Source organism: Leopardus geoffroyi, chromosome B4 (assembly GCF_018350155.1).
Source record: "Leopardus geoffroyi isolate Oge1 chromosome B4, O.geoffroyi_Oge1_pat1.0, whole genome shotgun sequence".
Taxonomy (NCBI): Eukaryota; Metazoa; Chordata; class Mammalia; order Carnivora; family Felidae; genus Leopardus; species Leopardus geoffroyi.
Window position 1 is genome coordinate 104,413,127 of NC_059341.1, and position 25,995 is coordinate 104,439,121.

The 25,995-nt window shown below is 35.1% G+C and overlaps 1 protein-coding gene and 1 long non-coding RNA gene across 9 annotated transcripts in view; one reads left to right on the forward strand and one right to left on the reverse strand.

Moving 5' to 3' along the window:
* Window positions 1-11,056, forward strand: part of PTPRQ (protein tyrosine phosphatase receptor type Q) — a 199,425-nt gene extending 188,369 nt beyond the window's left edge. For 3 of the 5 annotated variants that reach the window (XM_045462798.1, XM_045462799.1, XM_045462802.1), the window contains 3 exons: window positions 4,289-4,424; window positions 9,398-9,521; window positions 9,757-11,056. In XM_045462798.1, the coding sequence (XP_045318754.1) occupies window positions 4,289-4,424; window positions 9,398-9,521; window positions 9,757-9,794 (298 nt within the window). In that variant the 3' untranslated portion in view covers window positions 9,795-11,056. The remainder of the gene's footprint in view (window positions 1-4,288; window positions 4,425-9,397; window positions 9,522-9,756) is intronic. The other 2 variants (XM_045462800.1, XM_045462801.1) reach the window with 1 other exon arrangement.
* The window catches only part of LOC123590042, a 168,187-nt gene that overhangs the window by 133,119 nt on the left and 9,073 nt on the right, over window positions 1-25,995 (reverse strand). The gene's annotated exons all lie outside the window — the stretch shown is intronic.

Sequence of the window (25,995 nt, forward strand, 5' to 3'; positions counted from 1 at the left end):
ACTACAAGCATGAAACCTACAGATATCACAATGACTCTAAACCCATATCTTTCAATAATAACACTGAATGTAAATGGACTAAATGCTCCAACCAAAGACATAGGGTATCAGCATGGATTAAAAAAAACAAGACCCATCTATTTGCTGTCTACAAGAGACTCATTTTAGACCTGAGGACACCTTCAGATTGAAAGTGAGGGGATGGAGAGCTATCTATCATGCCACTGGAAGTCAAAGAAAGCTGGAGTAGCCATACTTATATCAGACAAACTAGACTTTAAATTAAAGGCTGTAACAAGAGATGAAGAAGGACATTATATAATAATTACAGGGTCTATCCATCAGGAAGAGCTAACAATTATATATGTCTAGGCACCGAATACAGGAGCCCCCAAATATATTAAACGATCACAAACATGGGCAACCTTATTGATAAGAATTTGGAAATTGCAGGGGACTTTAATACTCCACTAACAACACTGGATAGATCATCTAGACACAGAATCAATAAAGAAACAAGGGCCCTGAATGATACATTGGATCAGATGGACTTGACAGACATATTTAGAACTCTGCATCCCAGAGCAACAGAATACACTTTTTTCTCGAGTGCACATGTAAAATTGTCCAAGATAGATCACATACTGGGTCACAAAAGAGCCCTTAATAAGTATAAAATAATTGAGATCATACCATGCACACTTTCAAACCACAATGCTATGAAACTTGAAATCAACTACAGGAAAAAGTCTAGAAAACCTCCAAAAGCATGGAGGTTAGAGCACACCCTACTAAAGAATGAATAGGTCAACCAGGCAATTAGAGAAGAAATTTAAAAATATATGGAAACAAATGAAAATGAAAATACAACAATCCAAACACTTTGGGATGCAGCAAAGGCAGTCCTGAGAGGAAAATACATTGCAATTCAGGCCTATATCAAGAAACAAGAAAAATCCCAAATACAAAATCTAACAGCACACCTAAAGGAACTAGAAGCAGAACAGCAAAGACACCCCAACCCAGCAGAAGAAGAGAAATAATAAAGGTCAGAGCAGAAATAAACAATAAAGAATTTAAAAAAAAAAAAAAACAGCAGAGCAGATCAATGAAACCAAGAGTTTGTTTTTTTAAAAAATAAACAAAATTGATAAACCTCTAGCCAGCCTTCTCAAAAAGAAAAGGGAGAGGACCCAAATAGATAAAATCATTAATTAAAATGGAATTATTACAACCAATCCCTCAGAAATACAAGCAATTATCAGGGAATACTATGAAAAATTATATGCCAGCAACCTGGACAACCTGGAAGAAATGGACAAATTCCTAAACACCCACAAACTTCCAAAATTCAAACAGGAAGAAATAGAAAATTTGAACAGACCCATAACGAGAGAAGAAATTGAATCAGTTATCAAAAATCTCCCAACAAATAAGAGTCCAGGACCAGATGGCTTCCCTGGGGAATTCTACCAGACATTTAAAGAAGAGATAATACCTATCCTTCTCAAGCTGTTCCAAAACATAGAAAGGGAAGGAAAACTTCCAGACTCATTCTATGAAGCCAACATTACTTTGATTCCCAAACCAGACAGAGACCCAGAAAAAAAAAAAAAAAAAAAGAACTACAGGCCAATATCCCTGATGAATATGGATGCAAAAATTCTCAACAAGATACTAGCAAACTGAATTCAACAGCATGTAAAAAGAATTATTCACCATGATCAATGGGATTCATTCCTGAGCTGCAAGGGCTAGTTTCAGTATTCACAAATCAATCAACATGATACATCACATTAATAAAAGAAAAGATAAGAACCACCTGATTCTGTGAATTGATGCAGAAAAAGCATTTGACAAAATTCAGCATCCTTTCTTAAGAAAAACCCTCAAGAAAGTTGGGATATAAGGAACATACTTAAACATCATAAAAGCCATTTATGAAAAGCCCACATCTAATCTCATCCTCAATGGGGAAAAATTGAGAGCTCTCCCCCTGAGATCAGGAACACAACAGGGATGTCCACTCTCACCGCTGTTGTTTAACATAGTGTTGGAAGTTCTAGCATCAACAATCAGACAACAAAAGGAAATAAAATGCATCAAAATTCACAAAGATGAAGTCAAGCTTTCACTTTTTACAGATTACATGGTACTATACATGGAAAACCCGTTAGACTCACCAAAAGTCTGCTAGAACTGATACATGAATTCAGCAAAGTCACAGGATACAAAATTAATGTACAGAAATCAGTTGCATTCTTATACACTAATAATGAAGTGACAGAAAGACAAAAAACTAAACTGATCCCGTTCACAATTGCACCAAGAAGCATAAAATACCTATAAATAAACCTAACCAAAGATGTAAAAATCTGTATGCTGAAAACTATAGAAAGCTTATGAAGGAAATTGAAGAAGATAACAAAGAAATGGAAAAACATTCTGTGCTCATGGGTTGGAAGAATAAATATTGTTAAAATGTCAATACTACCCAAAGCTATCTATACATTCAATGCAATCCCAATCAAAATTGCACCAGCATTCTTCTTGAAGCTAGAACAAGCAATCCTAAAATTTGTATGGAACCACAAAAGGCCCCGAAGAGTCAAAGTTATATTGAAGAAGAAAACCAAAGCAGGAGGCATCACAATCCCAGACTTTAGCCTCTACTACAAAGCTGTAATCATCAAGACAGCATGGTATTGGCACAAAAACAGACACATAGACAAATGGAATAGAATAGAGACTCCAGAATTGGACCCACAAAAGTATGGCCAACTAATCTTTGACAAAGCAAGAAAGCATATCCAATGGAAAAAAGTCTCTTTAACAAATGGTTCTGGGAGAGCTGGACAGCAACATGCAGAAGAATGACACTAGACTACTTTCTTACACTATTCATAAAAATAAACTCAAAATGGATAAAGGACCTGAATGTGAGACAGGAAACCATCAAAACCCTAGCGGAGAAAGCAGGAAAAAACCTCTCTGACCTCAACTGCAGCAATTTCTTACTTGACACATCTCCAAAGGCAAGGGAATTAAAAGCAAAAATGAACTATTGGGACCTCATCAAGATAAAAAGCTTCTGCACTGCAAAGGAAACAATCAACAAAACTAAAAGGCAACCAACAGAATGGGAAAAGATATTTGCAAATGACATATCGGACAAAGGGCTAGTATCCAAAATCTATAAAGAACTTACCAAACTCCACACCCAAAAAATAAGTAATCCAGTGAAGAAATGGGCAGAAGACATGAATAGACACTTCTCTAAAGAAGACATCCAGATGGCCAACAGACCCATGAAAACATGCTCAACATCGCTCCTCATCAGGGAAATACAAATCAAAACCACACTGAGATATCACCTCATGCCAGTCAGAGTGGCTAAAGTGAACAAATCAGACTATAGATGCTGGCGAGGATGTGGAGAAACGAGAACCCTCTTGCACTCTTGGTGGGAATGCAAACTGGTGCAGCCTCTCTGGAAAACAGTGTGGAGGTTCCTCAAAAAATTTAAAATCGATCTACCCTATGACCCAGCAATAGCACTGCTAGGAATTGACCCAAGGGATACAGGAGTGCTGATGCATAGGGGCACTTGTACCCCAATGTTTATAGCAGCACTTTCAACAATAGCCAAATTATGGAAAGAGCCTAAATGTCCATCAATTGATGAATGGATAAAGAAGTTGTGGTTTATATATACAATGGAATACTACTTGGCAATGAGAAAGAATGAAATCTGGCCCTTTGTAGCAACATGGATGGAACTGGAGAGTGTTATGCTAGGTGAAATAAGTCATACAGAGAAAGACAGATACCATATGTTTTCACTCTTATGTGGATCCTGAGAAACTTAACAGAAGACCATGGGGAAGGGGAAGGGGGAAAAAAAAGTTAGAAAGGGAGGGAGGCAAACCATAAGAGACTCTTAAAAACTGAGGATAAACTGAGGGTTGATGGGGGATGGGAGGGAGGGAAAGTGAGTGATGGGCATTGAGGAGGGCACCTGTTGGGCTGAGCACTGGCTGTTGTATGGAAACCAATTTGACAATAAATTTCATATTTAAAAAAAACTCAAACATTTGATGAGAGTGCTAATGATAATCATCTTGGTCTATCTAGTCTTGGTAACAATACAAATCCAAACACACTCCAAAGAAAATCTACCTCCAAATAAGAAAAAGAACTGTTTAGGATTTGTTATTATCATAATTCATTTTTTCTTTACTATCAACATGAACAATCTTTTGCTGAACAATATTCACTCTTCCTGCAGTGCTGGAGTTGGAAGAACTGGAGTTTTTATTGCTCTGGACCACTTAACACAACATATAAATGATCATGATTTTGTGGATATATATGGATTAGTAGCTGAACTGAGAAGTGAAAGAATGTGCATGGTGCAGAACCTGGTAAGATGTCTAAAACCGTGTGCAGTGTCAGCTCTACAATTTCTACAGGGAGGATATTAGTGGCAGCAGTCTGGTTGGGCATGGACTTGAAACCTTATTTGCATAGCAGCCGCTCTGCTCTCTTTTGCTATATTATAAACCTCCTAGGGGGGAGGGGATTGGGGAAGGGCAGCTCATGCAGCATAGTCACCCCGGTGCACTGTTACTCACTGGTCATCCTACCTTGTTTATACTGATAAGTATATAGAAAATAATTCATAAAATTGATCTGTCTTTAGCATTTGGCAAATTTGAGAAGCTCAGGAAATGAATCAAATCAATTTCTTTTGTAAACATGCTAAAAATTATATTTGGGAAAAGTTTAAAAACTGTTATGGGGTTTTATGTATTTCATTTGTCCATATTTACCCCTATTGTATAGTAGTACTAATGATCATCATAGCATACTATCAACTAACTATCTTGGAGTATTTTGTTCTGTTGTTTTGGTTTGTAGGCAAAAATATTTATAAAATATATTTTTTTCTTCATTAAAAAAGTCATACAGTGTAATACTAAATCCTTAACGTGTATTATCTCATTTAATCCTTTATTTGTAAAGAAGTGCCAATAAAACTAATCAACAGACTAGCAGTTATTGGCTTTGCTTTATAAGTAGGGAAGTAGATGTTCCCTTTGAAGAATTTAAATGATATAATAAGGTTATACTATTAATTAGTTTCAGAACCACAATTCAAGCCCAAGTCTGTCTAACGGTAACATGTAAGATGTTTCTGTCTGTATATATGAATTGGTATTTTTATGTTCTTCAACTAGAAATTTTTTCACAGTAAATATACAGACCTGCCTTAACCATATTTTCCACAATACCTACTAGAAAACACAAATAGCATCCTAGTTGTTAAAGGTGTGAGAAAACAGGTTCTTGGCCTTTATAAGTTTGAAAAGAAGTTAAACTGATCTTAAAATTTCTTAAAGGCTCTATGCTACTTTGCATTACAATTACAAATGTAGAGCCCCTGTGGGCATCTTTTACCAAACTTACATGATTATGAAATCCTTGAACCTTTTTTGACCCCAGAACTTACAATGCCATGTAGGGGAACATTAATGTTCTTAGGAAGATGCTGGCTGGACCAGAGACATCTAAACTTTGTGGACTGCACGTCCCTTTCAGGAAAAAATATTTGCACATTCAACTCCAATAATTCTATATTTATTTTTTAAATGTAGACTGAACAACTATATAAATTATAAAGCATACAAAATGAGAAATAAAAAACATGTAATAAAGATCAAATAAGCAATATTGTGAAATCTTGCTAATTATGATGCTCTCATATTATCATTAAGTATTTTCAAAAGATAAAATATACACTTAGCACAAGGTAATTCTATTTCAATCGTGATTTTAAATACATGTTCTAAATTATTTATAATTTTTAAACAAGTGATCTAGCTTTTTATCAGATTTCATTACAGTGTTGTTTTTACCGACTAGAATGACCATAAGATTATTCTAGAGGTACAAAGAATTTCAGCCTTGCTGTTTCCTTGTCATTCATTGGGGCTTATATGATAAATACTGCCTTCAGTCCACAGTCTCTTTGTAGGAATCTTTCTGAGCCACTTCAGTTTTGTGATGGTTAGGTAAAATTAGGTAATGTAATCCATGTACATTCCCTTCTATGCTGAAAGGGAACAAATGAGTGACGTATCACTCTTCCTTTAGGATACTTCAGAAACGGATTATAACTCGTGACCAGGCTTGACTTCCTGGGTGTGACAGGCACAATCTCACGGGGCCCATGCTCAAAAGGGCACTTGATGCAGCTGTGACTGTCTTGAAAATCATTAATATTTTTTGAGGGAGGAAACTCACATTTTCATTTTGCAGTGAGCCCACAAATTAGGTGTCCTCAATTATAAGGGGTCCAATATAAATCCAACTATTAACCATTATTTAAACCCAAATTCTTTCTTATTTTTGTTAACAATAAGGATAAATAGAAAGCTAACATTTTCCTCCCATGTTCCTGGATGTACACATGTGCACAAGCACTCAGTGTTCTTGACAATGATCAAGATTGGTTGACTCTTTTGGATATTATAGAGGGTGGGGCTGATTGGGATATTGTTTCCTTTTAGAATCCAGAGTCAATCCTCAGATAATAAATATTGGAAACATTTTGACTTGCTCTAAGTTTTGTGGCACCAGACTTTGTAAAGTGTATGTTCAAGAATGCTGGTTAATAATTTCACACAATTTAGTGCTCAGTATATGCTATAAGCTTCATATGTTATGCTTGTTTAACCAGCCCGAGTACTATGTTGCAGAGTAGGCAAGGGATTAGAAAGAGCATGAGTTTTGAGGTCAGAAAATTGAGTTAAGATTCCAGCTCAGCTAATTAATTGCTTGTCTGTGACTTTGTTTAATTAAACTCTTTTAGTTATTTCTCTTTTGTAAAATAGTCATGTTTTACTTTTCACAAGTTTATTGTCAGTATCAAATAAGAGAAAGTATCTAAAGCACCAACATGCAGTAAATGCCCAGCATGCGGTAAATATCTGACAGAATTCTTCTGGATTCCCTACTTGCTGAAAAGCTGGTTCTCAAAAGCTCTCTTTCGCCTCACTTCATTCCCAAAGTTATGCTCTTTGCTGTCTTTTTTCTGTGGTGATAAAAAAGGAAAATGACCACAGTTCTTGACTCCAGTCCTTACAAACCACTATTGCCTTGCCCAAGAGTGGTTTCTTATTTTCTTCTGTTGCACTGGGGAGTAGTTCCAATTTCTATAAAGAATGCTGTCTTGGCACATGCTACAGTAGCCATGGGCAGGGGTGAGGAGGTGGGAACCTCAGCAATATTTTGCCACTAAAAGGCCCCAGAGGGGCATGGCCCAGACCCAAGAGAGAGCTATGAGTTCTTTCATTGTCTACCAAAAAATAGTTCATAGCAGCCCCAAGAACTTTCTGAGAGAATAGTATGCAATAAGATAACATGCTGAGATGCTTTCGGTACTTCCAATAAGGGTTAATCTGGATGAGTCCCTTCCCTGCTTGGTTTTCCTGGAAATTAACAGATGTGAAGCCTTAGGGTAAAAGAAAAAAAAAACTCATATATTTGTCGTATGTAGTTTTTTGCCAGGCACTTTATATATATTAAATCCTTTAAATATCACAACATAGGTGTTACGATCTTCCACATGAGGAAGCCAAACATCAGAAAAGTTTAATTCTTAAGATACCATGATTATCTAAGGTAGAAGCCGGAATTGAACTCATCACTGCCTCTTTGGCAATAACACACCATGACAGAGGGATCTTGGAAAATATAGTACTGGCCGTGGAGCTCAGCCTGCCCTGCTGGCAGAATTTACACACATCATTCTTTCCAGTGGAGAAAATGAGATCGGGACAGTCAGAAGCTTCACATATCAAATGTGACTTCAAATTCAAATGCGATTTTATAAAAAATACCAAAACTCATAAATTCCAAGATTGTCATTTTTGGAGAAGCTATATTGTGTCCGTATATTTCTGCCAATAATGTTATTCATTGGGAGACGTATATTTGAAAACACTTTTTTAGAATTACCTTGAGAAGTAATTTACTAGTAATTTCAACAGAATTTTTATTACTTTCTAACAACACTTTATTTCTTACCAAAACTGAATTATGCAACTTGATCGTGCACTCACTTATAAAACCTAATCCCTAATGACTTCTGAACGTTGTCCACATGAAATTGTTCCTTGAATGATAAAGGTTGGCTAGGAATGAGAATTAAATGGTACTAAGTCAACAAACATTTGTTACGTAACTGCTACATGCCAGGCACTATTACAGGCAATGGGAATATAGCAATGAGTGTGACAGAGTCCTGCCCTCACAGAACTGACATTCTGATGAGATGAGATGAGATGAGATGAGATGAGATGAGATGAGATGAGATGTTTGGAAACATTTTGTAATTCATGAAGAAATAGATATTCATAATAATGACCAACAGTTTCTGAAGACAGTTTCAGTGGAGAAATTCCAAAAAGATTTTGATATACAGTAGCTATCGATATGAATATAACCTCTGAAGATAGATAGATAGAGGACATTCTATTAAATTAGTTGTGTGTGTGTGTGTGTGTGTGTGTGTGTGTGTGTGTCTGTCTGTGTGTGTGTGTATATATATTTGGTTATATTCCTTTAACAGCAGTTGTTTCCTATGTAAAAGTGAGGATGATTTTCTATGACTTGACCTTAAGTATCTTTGTGAAAGTCCAAACTCAGAAATGCTAACAGGTTACTGAATTATATTGAAAAAAACTTCAAGAAGCTAGATAGTACTGAATTTAGCCTAAACATTCAGAGGAAATGTTAGGAGTCCTTGTCCAGAGTGTGGGTGTTAGGATATTTCAGTGATCAACTACCTTATAGTTACAAATAAAGACCAGAAACTTGACATTAAGTAGGCCAAGTGTCAGGTGATTAACAGAATTGTTAAATGTATTTTAAATGTGCTGATGGTGTATAGATATGCTCACTCACAGACAGTGAAAGCAAATTTAGCATCTGCATGCCAACAACCATGCTAATCGTTCTAAAAAGAAAACTATTTATAGGAAAAAATTACTAATTTAGACCTAAGAGGAAAAAGAAAATTCATAAATAGATTTAAATAATCTAATTTGCTACTTTTTAAAATAATCACAGCAAGCAGAAACATATTAGCATGGGGTTTAATGATAAGTATTAAAAAAAAAAAAGAAACAAGAAGCCACAGGAACTTAGAAAACCTTATGTTTGAAATGATAGAAAATCATTCATATACATGGTAAGTTCTGTGCTTCTTCTAGCTTAGCTGTTTACCATTTATTAAATTCAGCATTACTTTTCACTGTAATGGTATAGCGCCCCTTCTAAGAAAAATCTCCTCCCTATCCATGTATTTAACCACTCTTTCTTTGGTGTCTAGGCACAGTATATCTTTTTATACCAGTGCATTCTGGATCTCTTATCAAGTAAAGGAAGTAACCAGCCCATCTGTTTTGTTAACTATTCAGCACTTCAGAAGATGGACTCTTTGGATGCCATGGAAGGTAACCAGGCAAATTGTACAATTTACTAGTATACCAGGAGATTAATTACATAATAAACACATGTTGAAAATGTTTTAATAGCTTGGCTAATGCACATAACAATTTTTTTTTATTTCTCTCTAATCCAAGTTAAGATAATAGCCTCTCTTCGTATTTTTGCCATGAAGCACTTAAATATTTTTAACTGGTAGCTTCAGTTAAAATATCTCTTGTGACATGTTACTTTATGTTATAGGTGATGTTGAGCTTGAATGGGAAGAAACCACCATGTAAATATCCAGACCAAACATTACAACTGAAGATATTTTCAAACCCCAGGGGCCAAAATTTCCCCCTCGCTCTTCTGAATTGAAATGTACAACCTTAAAGAAATCTCAATGTTTCTGTTACTGTGCCTTACTAAATGGATTGACATTTTATGAATAGTTGTAGGACATAGCTAACTGAGGATAATTATTTGTTTTGTACAGAATAAATATGTATGTAAAATGTTTAAGAAAAAATATCCCAGAGATTTTTGAAGTCTTCCACATTTTTGGAATAAGCCAAATGGAAAATTATCATTATGATCTTTCTATGTAAAATTTCCCTGCATATTGGATCGAATTTGAACAAAAGTTGTAAATGTTGATTCAGTAGTGTTATTTTGGCCTCCAGGGTGTTGACGTTTCTTGTGGATAACTTCCAGGACTGTCATAATGATCTGTACTTCCATGTACACCCCTGTGTTTTGAATCTCTGTTTTATGAGTGCTGAGATATCATCTCATGATCTTGAACAGCTGAACGGTAACCCTCTGACACTGCAGGGATTACTTAGCCTTTATGCAACACACAGTAGCTCTTCGGGGACACTGAGGGCTATTTAAGTTGCATTGTGATCTTTAGTTTGAAAAAAAACAAAAAGAAAAATTAAACAGTGCTATTGCTCATGTCAGGTTGTAGAGTACATTTGTACTGTCTACGTTCGTACATTTTTCAGGATAAGCTGTACCACTATGTTGTATAGTTAAATACATAGTTAAAGATATCAGAATATTTGTCCATTAGATATCTATTCAACCTAATATTAACAGTTTTGAAAGGTTTCTTCAGCAGAAATGTATGAGGTATATATGGCAAGCTTGTAACCTAACGACGTGCTGCTGTGGTGCCAACAGAAACTTCTGAATAGATTATATAAAATGGCCTTTATTTCATTTCCCAAAGTAAATTATTGAGGAGTGTATATGGTGGAACTGAAAACAAAGAAATTAACCAGGTTGTAGCAAATGAGAGATTTTTAAAAACATATTACAGCCTCTCTTCTTTTAGTGACAATGTGCTAAGAAAGTTTTGAACTATAATGAAATTATTTTGTCATAGATTTCAATTAAGGATCATAAAACCAAATAGAATCAATTATTCTATTTCTTCTGTGATAAGAATTATACATTATTTCTGCTGGCATATACATATAGGAAATTATGCTTAATTCTGCTGGCATGTACATATAGGAAATATGATAGCCAATAAAATTGAATTTTAAAGAATTGAGTTATTTTGCAACATGATTTCAGAGGTCCTTATATGTAAAAATTTTATTTTTATTACATATTAAGATGTAATTGATAATTACCTTAAATAATATAATGAATTCTATTATATATAACTACAATATAGTGATATAGTATATTTAATTAATGTATAATCACTTCCCACAGTATCTATAGAGAGCAAGAAATTTTAAAATCAAATTCATTACCCAAGAAATTAAATTCTTTAATCTTACAAGCAGTCCTGCTTCTTGTTTTTTTCATGGCAAAGAAATGTAAATAGTAAACAATTCACTACTGTTCCAACCAAGTTTATCCTACAGAAAGTTACAAAAAACAGTAAGAAATGATGAGAATTCTAAAAGATTTAAGTTGAAGTACAAGTTCTTCTGTTTCCTTCATGTGTCAGTCATTGAAAATATGTGGTGAGGGGGAACCTAGGTGGTTCAGTTGGTTAAGCATGGGACTCTTGAGTTTGGCCCAGGTCATGAGATCATGGTTCATGTAGGGCTCTGCACTCACAGTGCCATAGAGCCTACTTGGGATTCTCTCTCTCCCTCTCTCTCTGCCCTTCCCCTGCTTGTGTGTGTTCCCTACCTCTCTCTCTCCTTCTCTCAAAATAAATGTAAAAAAAAAAAAAAAAAAAAAGGAAAATGTGTGGTGAGCCAGTACTTATGATATGGGTTTTTGTATACATGGAAGACAGCCTGTGGAAAGTACTGGTGAGATTATTTTTTAATGTATTGAATGATAAGAAAATAAACAAGTTTGATCTACAGGCCAGCCCACTTTTTACAATATCTGTATACAACAGATGTGTACAGTGAAGAGTTTCAGGTTTGACCCGTGGGTCTATGTATATGTGTGTGTACAAAACATATGTGTATGTGTGTACATACATACACACTATGTATATGTGTGTGTGTTATAACAGAGTTATAACATAAGGTCTCTTCTAAAACAGTGCTTATGAAACTCTAATGTATATATAAATCACCTGGGGATTGTGTTAAAATGCAGATTCTATTTCAGTAGTTCTGGGGTAGGACCTGAGATTCTTCACTTCTAGTAAGTATTCAAGTTATAATATTGCTGCCTGATCTCAGACCATACACTGAACAGCAGATTTCTTTTTTTTAATGTTTTTTTTTTAATTTATTTTTGAGAGAGACAGAGCATGAATGGGAGAGGGGCAGAGAGAGAGGGAGACACAGAACAGAACGCAAAACAGGTTCCAGGCTCTGAGCTATCAGCACAGAGCCGGATGCTGGTCTTGAACCCACAAACTGTGAGATCATGACCTGAGCTGAAGTCAGACGCTTAACTGACTGAGCCACCCAAGTGCCCCTTTTGAACAGCAAATTTCTAAAAGACAAGATCAGAATAATTTCATGTCCACCTGAAATTATTTGAAACCTGTTAAAACAAAGCTTTCTCTTCATTCACAGTTGTATACAGTTGTGAATTGTACACAGTTCACAATTGTATAACAGGACACCTGTTAAATGTGTATATCTAACTGTATCACAAAATTGTAACTAAAATTGAATTAAAACACATATCAGTGACAGCTAAATTTTCTCCTACCTAGATTTTGAAACGGCCAGTATATAGCCAAGTTCTATAGGTAGTTACTAAGTGCAAATTAGAATAATGAGGAACATCTGTAACATTTTTAGATCAGATTTGTCAAAATACGTTGAAGCACATGTACAATAAATGAGCAACATGTGTTTCATCTGAACCAAATGAAACTGGAGCCTCTCAGAATGGTTTGCCAGAGACGAGAGCAGCTGTGGGTATCACCTCAACTTTCATCCTGCTTTAAAACGCATAATTTTCTTCTCTCAGTTTATAGGTGAAATGTATAATAAGTCTTTTGAAAAAGGCTAATTAAACCTTGCCCTCTTCATAAAAAAAGATGGTGATTCACTCTCCACATCTGGTACCAAACACTAGATTTTAAAAATGGAATTTAAGTTCAACAAAGTATGCATCCTGTAAGTCCATCACATTATTGTGGTAAGTCCATTTTCATGGGCCAACTTTCAGAAAACTCAAATGAAATGTTTGATGAATCCTGGAACACAAAGTGATCTGAAATTCTCAAATGATATGAAAAACTGAAAATATGAAAAAAGTATATAAAGCATAATCTTGGAAAAATAGATTGCCTGTTTAGTATATATGCTGCCGAAGCGAGCACTAGATTGCCTTTTTAGGACAAATATTTCATGTTAAAAGACTTCATTACTGTGCATGGAGTTTTCATGTGGAATCAGGACTCATACACCCACCAGCTCATGAAGATGTTCTGAGGAATAGATAGGATCGCATACATGAAAGTTTCTAAAAGTATAATGAAGTCTACAAAGTTAATCTTTTAGCCAGACTGGTCGGTTTGTTTAATGCTTATCAGCAAGATAATGCATTTCATTTAAAGATTGCATTGTATTTTTTGACAATAGTGCCATATTTGTGTGTCATATACATGTGTATGTTTCACATGCACACATCGAAGAGAAAATTATGGCAGTTATATAGACTTATGCTAAATAAGACAATGATGCTTTTTTCATGAGTGATTTGAGCATTCTCAAGGAAATTCTGGACTGAAATGAATAGATAGACATGTACACAAATACCATAAAATGTGATTTGGAAAACAAGTCAAGAATAGTTTGCTTTTGGACATTTCACCTCGATATTCTGAATCAGTGTCTGCAATACCGTTCATTTGAAAATAAAACTGTAACTTAATACAAGGTAACAAAAAGCATTATTCTGTTAACAACACTATGTTTCTAAAATCACAAATTTAAATTATTTTAATTTTCACTAAAAGCATTCTTGAATTGGAAAGTCATTTTAGTAAATTATAAAGTTTTTAGAACACTTTTATATATACGTCATCCCAACTAATCCTTACAAAATTCTTTAAGATCTGCAGAGTCCCATATTACAGATAAATATGATGAAAGTTTAACTGCTGTGCCCAAGACCATGTTTAGCAAGGTGAGAGCTGCATATCATAATCAATTTACTGAAAGTTGATGGTAAAGATAGAAATTTTAAAGGCAACAAAGAAAATAGAGACCCATTCAGAGATTCAAAGATAAGAAAATATGCTGGCTTCTATCAGAAATAATGTAAGCCAATAGATAATGCAATGACATATTCAAAGTTCTGAAAGTACCTCCTCGACCTGATTAAGGGCAATTACAAAAAAGCTAGAGCTAATATCATACATAATGATGAAATATTGAAGGCCTTCAACCTAGATCAAGAAAAAGGCAAAAATACCCACTCTCACAACTTCCATTCAACATTGTACTGGTGTTCCTAGCCATTTCAATCAGGCAAGAAAAAGAAATAAAAGAAATATGGTTTGTAAATGAAGACACAAAATTGTCTTTGTGAGTAAAAGGTGTAATCATATGTGAGGAAATTGTTGAGAAATCTATAAAAACAAAAAGCTGCTAAGTGTAAGTAACTAAAAAGGTTACAGAATAGGGGCTCCTGGGTGGCTCACTTGGCTAAGTGTCCGACTTCGGCTCAGGTCATTATCTCATGGTTTGTGGGTTTGAACCCCATGTCGGGTTTTATGCTGACGGCCTCAGAGCCTGGAGCCTGCTTCAAATTCTGTGTCTCCCTCTCTCACTGCCCTCCCTCACTCATGCTCTCTCTCTCTCTCTCTCTCTCTCTCAAAAACAAACAAACATTAAAAACAAAGGTTACAGGATATAAGATCAAGATACAAAGATCAATTTTATTTCTTCATATGTTCAATTGACAACTGGAAATTTTAATTAAAAACACCATTAATAATAGCATCCATGAACATGACTAAGAACAAATTTAACAAAGTATGTGCAGGATCTCTATGCTAGAAATGATATTGATGAGAAGAGATAAAGAAGACTCAAAAAAAATTTTAATGCATGTCCATGAACTCAAAAACTCAATACTGTTAAGATGTCAATTCTACTCAAATTGTTCTATAGATTCAATGGAATATGTATCTTAATCCCATAAGGCTTTTCTTTTCTAGAAATTGATAAACTAGTTTTGCAGTTATATAGAAATGATGCAAAGACCTAGAATAGCCAAAAAAATTTTTAAATAGAACACAGTTTAATGATTTACACGATAGGTATATAGTATTTCTCATTAAAAGAAAAAAATGGAAAGTCAAAAATTAAACCCACACATAGGTGACCCATTGTTTTTCAACAAAGGTGACAACGCAATTCAATGGGGAAGAGTGTCTTTACCATAAATAGTATTGGTACAATTAGATGTCCATTTGGAAAAACATGAATTTTTATTTCTAACTCATAACAAATACAAAAATTAAATTGAACTGGAATACAGATCTAAATATAGCAATTAAAATTATAAAGATTATAGAAAAGAAACTAAAAGTCCTCATTATGTTGGGATAGGCAAAGATTTCTTAGAGTACAAAAAAAAAGAAATAATAAAAGAACAAATGATAAATTGTTCCTCATCAAAATTACAATCTTCTGCTCTTTCAAAGACACTGTTAAGCAAATGAAAGGTCAAGCCACAGGCTGGGAGAATGGGAGGAAATATTCATAATATATGTCATAAGATACTTGTATCCAGAATACATGTATATTTACAGAATAATACACATACACCCCCCCCCACACACACACACATACACACACTCACACGCACAAATGGCCAATACATGAAAAGGCATTCAACAACATTAGTCATCAAGGATGCAAATTTAAATCAGAATGAGATAATCATACCAATACAATGATTAAAAGATTTGGAACAGTTGGAACTGGAAGTATTTGGTACAGTCACTTTTGAAAACTGGAGTTTGGTAGTTTCTCATAAAATTAAACATAAGCCTGTATTACCATTTTGCCCAGCATTTCCACTCTTAGTCATTTATCTAAGAGAAATTAAAATATATTTTTTTGGAAAAGGTTTGCATTAATAATGATCTTAGCAGCTTTTTCCATCATAGCCAAAAAATGGGAAGAGTCCAAATACCAATCCATCAACAGGAATAAATAAGTTGTGGCATATTTGAACAATGAAATAAAGTTTGGTGATGGAATAGAAATGAACTATTGATACACATAAGAACAGCAAGAATCCTGAAAAACTTTATACTGAGTGAAAGAAGACAGATACAAGGGAACACATACTATAAGAATCCCTTTCTGTAAAGCTCTGAAACAAGTGTAATCTATAGTGATGGGAATAAAACCAGTGATTACCTGGGGTGGGTTATATGTGATGAACTGACTGCAGTGGGCAAAAGGGAACTTTTGGGTAGTGGTGAAAATGTTCTATATTTTGAAGTCATATTTACACAGGCATATTCATTTGTCAAAATGCTTTAAAAATTATGTACATATGAGTGCATTTTATTTCATGTAAGTTATAGTCCAATAAAGTTCATTTAAAAAATGGAAGGATAATGAAAAGAGAGTCTCAAAATAGTTACAATATTCCATTTACATAATTCTTAAAAATACAACAAATAGGGGGCACCTGGGTGGCTCAGTCAGTTAAGCGTCTGACTCTTGATTTCGGCTCCGGTCATGATCTCAAGGTTTGTGAGTTCAAGCCCCACGTTAGGCTCAGTGCTGATAGTGCTCTCTCAAAATAAATAAAATAAACATTCAAAAAGGTGTTTAAAAATACAGCAAATAGTACATATTTTTATGAATTATTTCACATGAGAATCATGGTTTCCTCTGACATGGGGGAGCACAGGTACAGAGATGGATTGCCATGGAATCAGGAGGCTCTCCAAAGGTTTCAAATGCATTTGTAAATCTTGGTTTAAAATTTGAATTTAAAATTTGAATATATGGGAGATTTGGCAACAGAGATTTGTTAAGTAATGAGTAAAAAAAGTTTACATTATTTTTCAAGGTTCTCTTTGTGTTTGAAACAATTCACAATTTTTAAAATGAGTAAGTTTTAAACTTCAATAATTTATTTGCATGATATAAAATATTTATGTATTATTTTCACAAATCTATCAAAGTGTCCTGCCCTCTTGCTTGAATGAGCACAATATGGGAATATTTATTTAATTTTATTATTTACTTACCCCATTCCCCAAGCACTAACAATTGGTGTTTTAGCCATTAAAAATAAAACTTGACATGCTCCAAGTGCTTTCCACAGAACTCACTAAGTTCTTACTCACTTAGTATTTATAACCAGATGAATATCCATGGAAGACATGACAAATTCACTTGCTGGACTTTCACGCTAGAACACAGAGTTTTATAAGTCTGAGGGCACTGCATTCATAAAGTTGATGCATGCCGACAGGATTAATGCCTACTCCCTGGACTATTCTATCGGAAGTTGTATATATTTATGTTTTAAAGAATACACTTAAAATTATGTGAAAATGTGCATAATATATAGTATTATAATTTTATTTATTGTAACTAATGACAGCTATCTTTATTGAATAGCCATTATGTGCTGGGCACTCTTCTAAGGACTTTACAAATACTAATGAATTAATCTCCTGACTATTCTTCGAAGTAGGTGTTACTGTGTTACAAATGAGAAAACAAAAGCAAAAATGGTTAAATAATCTGCCCAAGGTTACACATTAAGTAAATGTAAGAGTCTAGACTTGAAACCAAAAGTCTGATTTCAGGGGCTGCAGTATTAACCACCATACCCCAATTTATTACCTAGAGACTGCTATATCTATCTATCTATCTATCTACCTATCATCTATCATCTATCTTATCTTTGATCTCACCTACCTCTAGGTAAGTAGGTAAGTAGAACACACACATGAACACTAATTACTACCATCTTCAAGAACAGAAGTTTCCTGATGTTGTCTAAATTAGGACACTTTATGCAAATTATTCATGCCACAAAGCCAGTGGTAGTGCTGGCCTTTGAATTCAGGGATCTAGTTCAATATTCTTTGTTATTTGCTACCTTCTCCAATATATATTTGGTCCAAACCAAATTGGAGTGTTTGTTTTTCCAGTTCTCTACAACTTGTTCACAGATTTGTAGCCTTATCTCTCAGCTCTGATCATTTCACTAATCTGTTCAGTACCCTTCATTGCCTATTGAATGAAATTTATTAAAAAATCCTTTCCCATAATATTACTCTTTTTTTTTTCCAGATCTAAGCCTAACGACATTCTCAGTACTGTGCTTCGACTCCTACATTTTCCTCAATAGATTTATCCACTGGCATTCCCCACTCACTAGATTGTCAGGTGCTTACAAACAAGGACTAAGTTCTCATGATATTATGCACGCAGCATTTGCCATAACATCTTATATGTGAGAGAAGCTCAAACAAATACATTCAGTTGAAAATTTGCCTTAGCAGAAGTAAAATAATGTTGCCTATGTGTATTTTCCTACCAACTCACACATGCTAAAATATCATTTCTGGGGCACCTGGGTGGCTCAGTCAGTTAAGTGTCTGACTTTGGCCCAGGTCATGATGTCAGGGCTGGGGAGTTTGAGTCCCACGTAAGGCTCTGTGCTGACAACTTGGAGCCTGGAGCCTGCTTTGAATTCTGTGTCTCCCTTGCTCTCTCTGCCCACCCCCCTACCCTCTCTCTCTCTGTCTCTCTCCCTCAAAAATAAATAAAACATTAAACATTTTTTAAATAAAATATCTTTTCTATCAGGGAGTAAACAATGCTTGATCAAGGATAGAAGGGGAAGAGCGGGGAAAACTGGCATAAAACACTGTGTCATTTGGTCAGGATTATCAGTTATCCAGAATAAAACCAAGATCTGGAGAGAATGGAAAAAAAAAAAAAAACAACCTTTAAAATAACTGAAGTTGATGAAAAAGTTCTGTACATTTGGACAACTTACTATGCAAACATAGTTCATCAACAGCCTTTTTTTCTCCTTACATTATATACACTTCAACAAACTTGGCTTCCCCGTTCACAGCAGTTGGGCAGCAGAGCCAATAGTTTATGTCCTTAACACTGTGTGTGTGTGCACACGTGCACACACACACACACCTTTCTATTAAAAGCACCTAGGCCTTCAAAACATAAAATTCAGGACCATCTGAAATACAACATATTTCAATAGCCACTGGATAAAACACTAAGTAATACCTACTGGAACTAAAGTCTTCTTTAAGAAAACGTAATTTTTTTCTCTTTAAATTACATTATATTGACTCTTTAAGGAGTCAGGAATAGGTTTAACACATGTTTTAAGGACCTTATAAAAATTAACTAGACTAAAATGGCAGGGTGAGGCAGTTTCAGAAGAAACTTGGAAGAGATATTCCACGCAGTGAGGCTGGTACTGGAGATGCAGAGACAGGTCTGGATCCAGCTGCCAGCGTGCATTTGCATGGAGGCAGACACCAGGTCCAGAGAGGACAGTAGTGAGCAACAGGTGGCAAACCAGGCTAGCAGGACACATGGGGGCTGACTAGCAAGAGGTAGCATGTCATAACAGGCAGGTGCAACAAGGCTAAAGGGCGTCCAGGAATTGGCACTATGCAGATCCAAGAAAAGGCAGAGGCAGAAAAGTGGGTCAGCAGGGAGCAGGGTCCTACATGCCAGCTGGATATAGAGGCAACTCGTTTCCTCAGACACCGACACAACGTAGAGAGACCCAGACAGGTTTCAGTGACCCCTCATTTACTGATATACAGATAGATGATAGATGGTAGATCGACAGATCTAGATAAACACATTTATACACCTATATATATCTCTATCTCGATCTTGATCTTGATCTCGATCTCTATATCTCTCCTTCACAGAGCATGAGCTCTAAATAAATAATGAATGAATGAATGCCTTAAGTAGGGTATTAGATTTTAGAGGCAAAAAACAAATTTATCAAAATGAGTAACCTAAAATGTATACTGCTACTCTCAAAATATTATAAGTGAAACAATAATAACAAAAACAACAGTAGGAGTCAAAATTGCCATTAATTGGTACAAAAATATTGTACCAAATATTGTACCAAAAATACCTATAAGATACAAATAAGTAGACTGAAAAACTTGATAGCTAATAACAAACTCTCTAACGCAGGTGATCACAAAATAGATATGACAAAACCATAAATAATCAGTTAATAAGTGAGAAGATATGAGAAAAATTAGTTTACTGATAATATTCAAAATATTATAAAACACCATGAGGTTAAACTTATACGGCATTTCCGAAGAAAACTGTAAAACACGGAAATCTAAAATGACTAAATTTTTTGGTATAGGAAGCCTGTAAACTTAAAAATCTTCACATAGTATTACATTTTTTCAAATTTGTAAAAACTGCTTAAGTTCATCTTTTTAAAATTTTTTAACACCTATTCATTTTTGAGAGACAGAGCGCGAGCAGGGGAGAGGCAGAAAGAGAGGAGACACAGAATCTAAAGCAGACTCCAGGCTCTGAGCTATCAGCACAGAGCCGGACGCGGGCCTCAAACTCATGGACTGCGAGACCCTGACTTGAGCCAAAGTGATGCTTAACCGACTGAGAGACACATGTGCCCCTATTTTTTAAAATATGTATTTGTTACATGAAATACCCTTTTTTTTTTGCATACTGAATACAACCTAACTCTATTAAACAGGAACTTATAGTCTTATTTTTTTAAAATAAATATTTATTTTTTTGAGAGAGAAGGAAAGAGCAAGCAGGGGAGAGGCAGAGAGTGAGAGACAGGATCTGAAGCAGGCTCTGTGCTGACAGCAGAGAGCCCAATGCAGGGCTCCAACTCACAAACCGTGAGATCATGATCTGAGCCAAAGTCAGACTCTTAGACGCTTAACCAACTGAGCCACCCAGGCGCCCTCTCATAGTTTTAATAGTATAACAAGGTTACGTGATTACATACCACAAAAAGTGCCATTGTGTGAACTTTTAAAGGAAAAAAAATCACAATTTAAGAGAGGTTTATTCAAATTTAATTCCATTAAAGAATTCTATATACAAGAAACAATACATAGAGACTGGTGATTCATCCTAACATTTTTTACTATGTTTGTTTTCATTTTAAATGTACAATGTGAAGACTTGAGTGTGATATTAACTCTTAGAGATATTGTGAAAAAACACTTAATATCTCTAAAGAAATGTTAATTTTAAATGATAATTTGAAAAGTCTTACAGTAGGTAAGCAATAAATATAGATGTTTGTCATCATTTCTTTATTACCATATGAAAATTTAGATTTTTCAGTAATTGAATTATGGTTCTATTTCTTCCTGACATTGTATTCTAGAATCCATTGTTTAAAAGTAGAACTTTACTGAAGAAAAGGGGTTGCATTATTTAAAGTTACTAATCTATTAATAATTTAAATGATATTTATTCTTACCTAATGTAAAAACATTTAACTGTATGTATTATGGGGAGATATGTGTTCACTAACAGCCAAGATCTAGTCTTATTTGAAGTAAATATATATATGGGAGATTTCATTGACTTTCCTTTCATTAGTAAATTAAAATTAGAGATGGGTTTTTCTTTAGTCACTAGCTTTTATTTATCTAACAAGTGTATCTGTAAATTACTGAACATCTAATACGTGTTGGGCATTGTGTTAGTTCAGGGGTTCTCAACGTTGTGCGTTAAAATCACCTGGTGTTTTTCAAACTTCCTAAATGATCTAATGCGCAGCAAAGATTAAAAACCACTGGACTAGACACATTTAATTCCATCAGCAACTCTATTAGCATTTACAGAAATATTCTACTTCAGTTGGGCCACAGTGGTTCACGGGAATCCAAATTTTAACAAGCTCCCCTAGGGATTCTGATGCAATTAATACCAAGACGATTTCTTAAAATAAACCTTGAGGCCAGGTTATTTCAATAAGTGCCTTACATAGTCTACTGTCTTTATTTCAAAGGCCTTTTTATAAACAGCCTACCCAGTATGTAACATGAAAGATACCTTTTTTTTTTTAATGAGGATTTACTGGACTAAAAAATATTTTGCAAAATTAAGTTCTTTTATGATAAATTAAAACATAATTTTATTACTGTAAAGCCAAGGCTTTATGAAGAAAAAAACGAAAGGATTCAAAGAGGGCAGTTTAAGATTACAGTTCTCCATGCCGAGTTCCATACTGCTATAACCACCTTCAGGCACCCAGGAAACTCTGAACCAGACGAATAGATGGCAACACAGACCAGCTTCTTGAGAGTGTCCTGGGGAGTGACTGGGTGTAAGGTAAACACAAACCCTAAGGCTCTCACTCTAGTGGGGCCAGTTGGGTGAAATAGTGACTCTTGTTGACATAGAGGCCAGGAACAACAGGGGTGGCCAGGCATTTGGGAGCTGGGTGACCAGGAACAAGCGACCCACCAATTTTAAAATCAACAGCCAGTAAACAGTCATACTCTCTTATAAACATGGCATGCGTGCCTGAACTCAAATTCTCTACTCAATTTAGTTGTGACAGCCAGATTTAGCAATTCATTACTTACACTTAGTATCGGTGGCTTAGCAATTTCACCTACAAAAAGAGGAGTTTTGCTATAAAATGTTGTTTTGAGTAAGGGAGTTTCTGGTCCCATAAAGTTTCTGGGAACTTCTACCAAAACAAAGGTCAGATAACCCTTTCCAAAGACAGCAAATGTTCATTATATCTTGCACTGATTAAGATACATGCATTTTGGACAAAGCACGAGTAAACAAATCCCAAGTTGAAACAAAAATAGAAATCAGTATCTAATAAAGAAAGTGCCAGTTCATTTCAGAAAAGATGATGAGGGTTTTGACAATTATCATTCTTGTTAATTCACTCAGCAAAGATTACATAGTACCTGTTCCTCCCCAGGTACTTTTCCAAGCACTGATGGTTACTCAGTCCTGTCCTACAGAGTGGGTGATATGAACAAATTAGCACTACAGGGCAATGCGATAAGTGCTTGGTTATGAATAATTATAGAGATGGATATTATAATCAACATGAGACATGTGGAAAGAAACAGTTGTGAAAAATGGGTATAGTTTGCTGGTCCACATTCTACAAATAGTTTTCTTGTGATTATTTCCTTGCAATCATCACCTCTGAGGCAGGAACATAGGAGAAAAGATAAGTGCTTCCAAACTTCCTGTGTGCCTTTTCCACCAAATTTTATTTCCAAGGAGGCATACCATTTAAAAACGCGCTCTATCCTAAAGCTTTTTGTGTTAATCCAGTAGTGCTAAGCATTTAAAATAATTCCAAACATGTCTTGATTTTCAAAACATCATGCTTTTTGAAAAAGCTGATTTTGATAGAAGTCTAGTTCTCAGTTCTGAACCCAGAATGATTTCACAACCCTATTCTTCCCCTTGTAGCCTTTCCTTTTCCTCTCTTTTCTTTCCCGCCTCTCCCCCTCTTTCCCCTCCTCTGTCTCCATTATTTGCCTTTTCTTTAGATAGACAATGAAAAGCCCCAGAGCCCCAGAAAAGTCTTGGTGCCCACTTCTAAAGGTAGCGCTAAATTACTGCCCCCTAAGGAAATCTCACACTAATCTTATAAGATCTTCTAAGATCGTGCTTCATTTTTTTTTTTCCTGTGGCTGAGGTTATTGCTAAGATAATGTATTTATAAAACTCTTAAGTAACACACCACTGCCAAAAATAGTATTATAGTATTATCATATGTCCAAAAGCTGATTTTAATCATCACTTTAATCTTCAAAAGATAACTTATTCCATTGAGAAGACTGGGATTTTCTTCAAAGTCAGAAAAAAAAATAAGCTTTTTGGTGAATTGAAATGGATAAGATTAAAGAAAAAAATCTGCTATGGGAGTTTTAGAAAGCTATATAAAATACCAAACCCTCAAAGAAGCAAAAATAAATTTGGAAACATAAGAAGTCTAGCTATCTTAGAATCATATATAGAACATGAAAGAATTAATATCTTGAAATTACTTAGTTCTTTTAAAAAAGTAGCACATGTTCTTTGTGCTATTACATTTATATAACATAATACAAAAATCTAAAAGACTAAACCACACTGATCTGAATAAAATGGTAAAACAATATAAAACCAATCCAATATCACTTATTACACTTATTTTTCAGCAGAGCAACCTCAAAAAATTGCCACCTTTTGGCAACTTCAAAGACAAACATTTCTGAGAACAGCACAACAGATCGGTAAAGTGCAAAGCAACCCTGGGTTCTTGCATCCTTTCTTCCTGATGTGCTGTTTCTCACTAACCTAAAACAAAAACTGACACAAAAGGAAAGAGTTTGTTGTGCCATGGAAAAGTAACACCCCTGTGCACGGTCCAACTTCATTTTACGACAAAACAAATGTTATACACCTCTACAGCCATGCCTCATATTATTCATTTTTATACCCTTTAATCCCCAAAGAGCTGGAGTTTCCCAATCACGAATAAAAATTAAAAACGTTGACCATATTTCACAAAGAGGTACAACAATCATCCCCTGTTCCTTAGGATCTGTTAGTGCTTTCAGTCATGGCTGTGAAAATGACCTCCCTCCCATACTGTGTGCACACACACCTCAATCGGAGGGACCAAAAAGATTTTCTGTAAGCAGTGTGTAACTAGGGATCTACTGGATCCACTGTGGTCAGGTGTGTGGAAGGAAGCCTTAGCCCGGATTTACCACCACCAGTTACTGAGCGTCAGACATTAAGTCTTGGTAGAGAGTACGAATTGATTTTTCTCTTTCCATTATATAAGAGGTCAAGCTAAAGTTTCCCTCTGCAAGAGTGGGGTAATGGAACACGTAGCAGCCTGCGCTAATGACTCAGTGACATACTTTTGGGCTCTGGTGTTAGACTGTCTTCTGGACACAGAAAGAATGTTCCACAAAAAAGCCTTATCAGAAGAGTTTGTAAAACCTTAAATTGCTCCAACAGCTGAGCAAAGAGAATAGTTCTATTGAAAGGAAATTAATGAACAAGTGTCAAAATGGACAGTTGGTGTCAATTCCTAGAGGATTTGGAAGTGAGAAGTGGAGTTGAGGAAACCATGTTAATAGGGCCCTTGTTTGTATGAAAAGAACATCGAACTTTACCAAAATATCCATCATGGAAGTCATGCTTGTCACAGCCTGCACTGAGCAGAAAAGAATGTTTTATTACGCACTATGTAAGCATCTTATTTTTTTGATCTCCAACAGCATATGATCGTCTGTTTTCTTGGAAACAAATCTAGAAAGAAATTCTACTCTCAGCGATATGATTCTTGGACCAAAATGTGCCCATTATTTTTGAGAGAGAAAAAGACTCTTTCAAGCCCAAATTCTCTGATTTCTAAATGAGTTTAAAAATATTTGGAATTAAAATATTTTAAGTTTTAGCCTTTTTGAGTAGCAAACCCACTGAAAACTAAATTTTCTCTATTCTGTCAATAAATTAATAATAATAAAAATAAACATTTTCCTGGTTATTAAATTTGACCAAAAGTGTAATTAATAGTGATTGAAAATATGAAGTATATCCCTTCCCTATTTTAGGAAGACATTATATAATAGGATTTCTTAATAAAGGCTTTCTTTATAAATCACTTATGTAGGGGTGCCTGGGTGGCTCAGTCGGTTAAGCGGCCGACTTCGGCTCAGGTCATGATCTCGCGGTCCGTGAGTTCAAGCCCCGCGTCGGGCTCTGTGCTTACAGCTCAGAGCCTGGAGCCTGTTTCAGATTCTGTGTCTCCCTCTCTCTGACCCTCCCCCTTTCATGCTCTGTCTCTTTCTGTCTCAAAAATAAATAAACGTTAAAAAATAAAAATAAAAAAAAATAAATCGCTTATGTAAAATAATCTCTTAAACTTCAGTGTAACTCACATTAATAAAACAAATATACCAAAACAAACACTGTGAAGGCAAGTATTATATAGATCTCTAAGTTTAATATAAAATTTTGTACAGAATAAAGGTTTATTAAGGAAAAGGTAGAAAAAGAGAATGAGAATAAA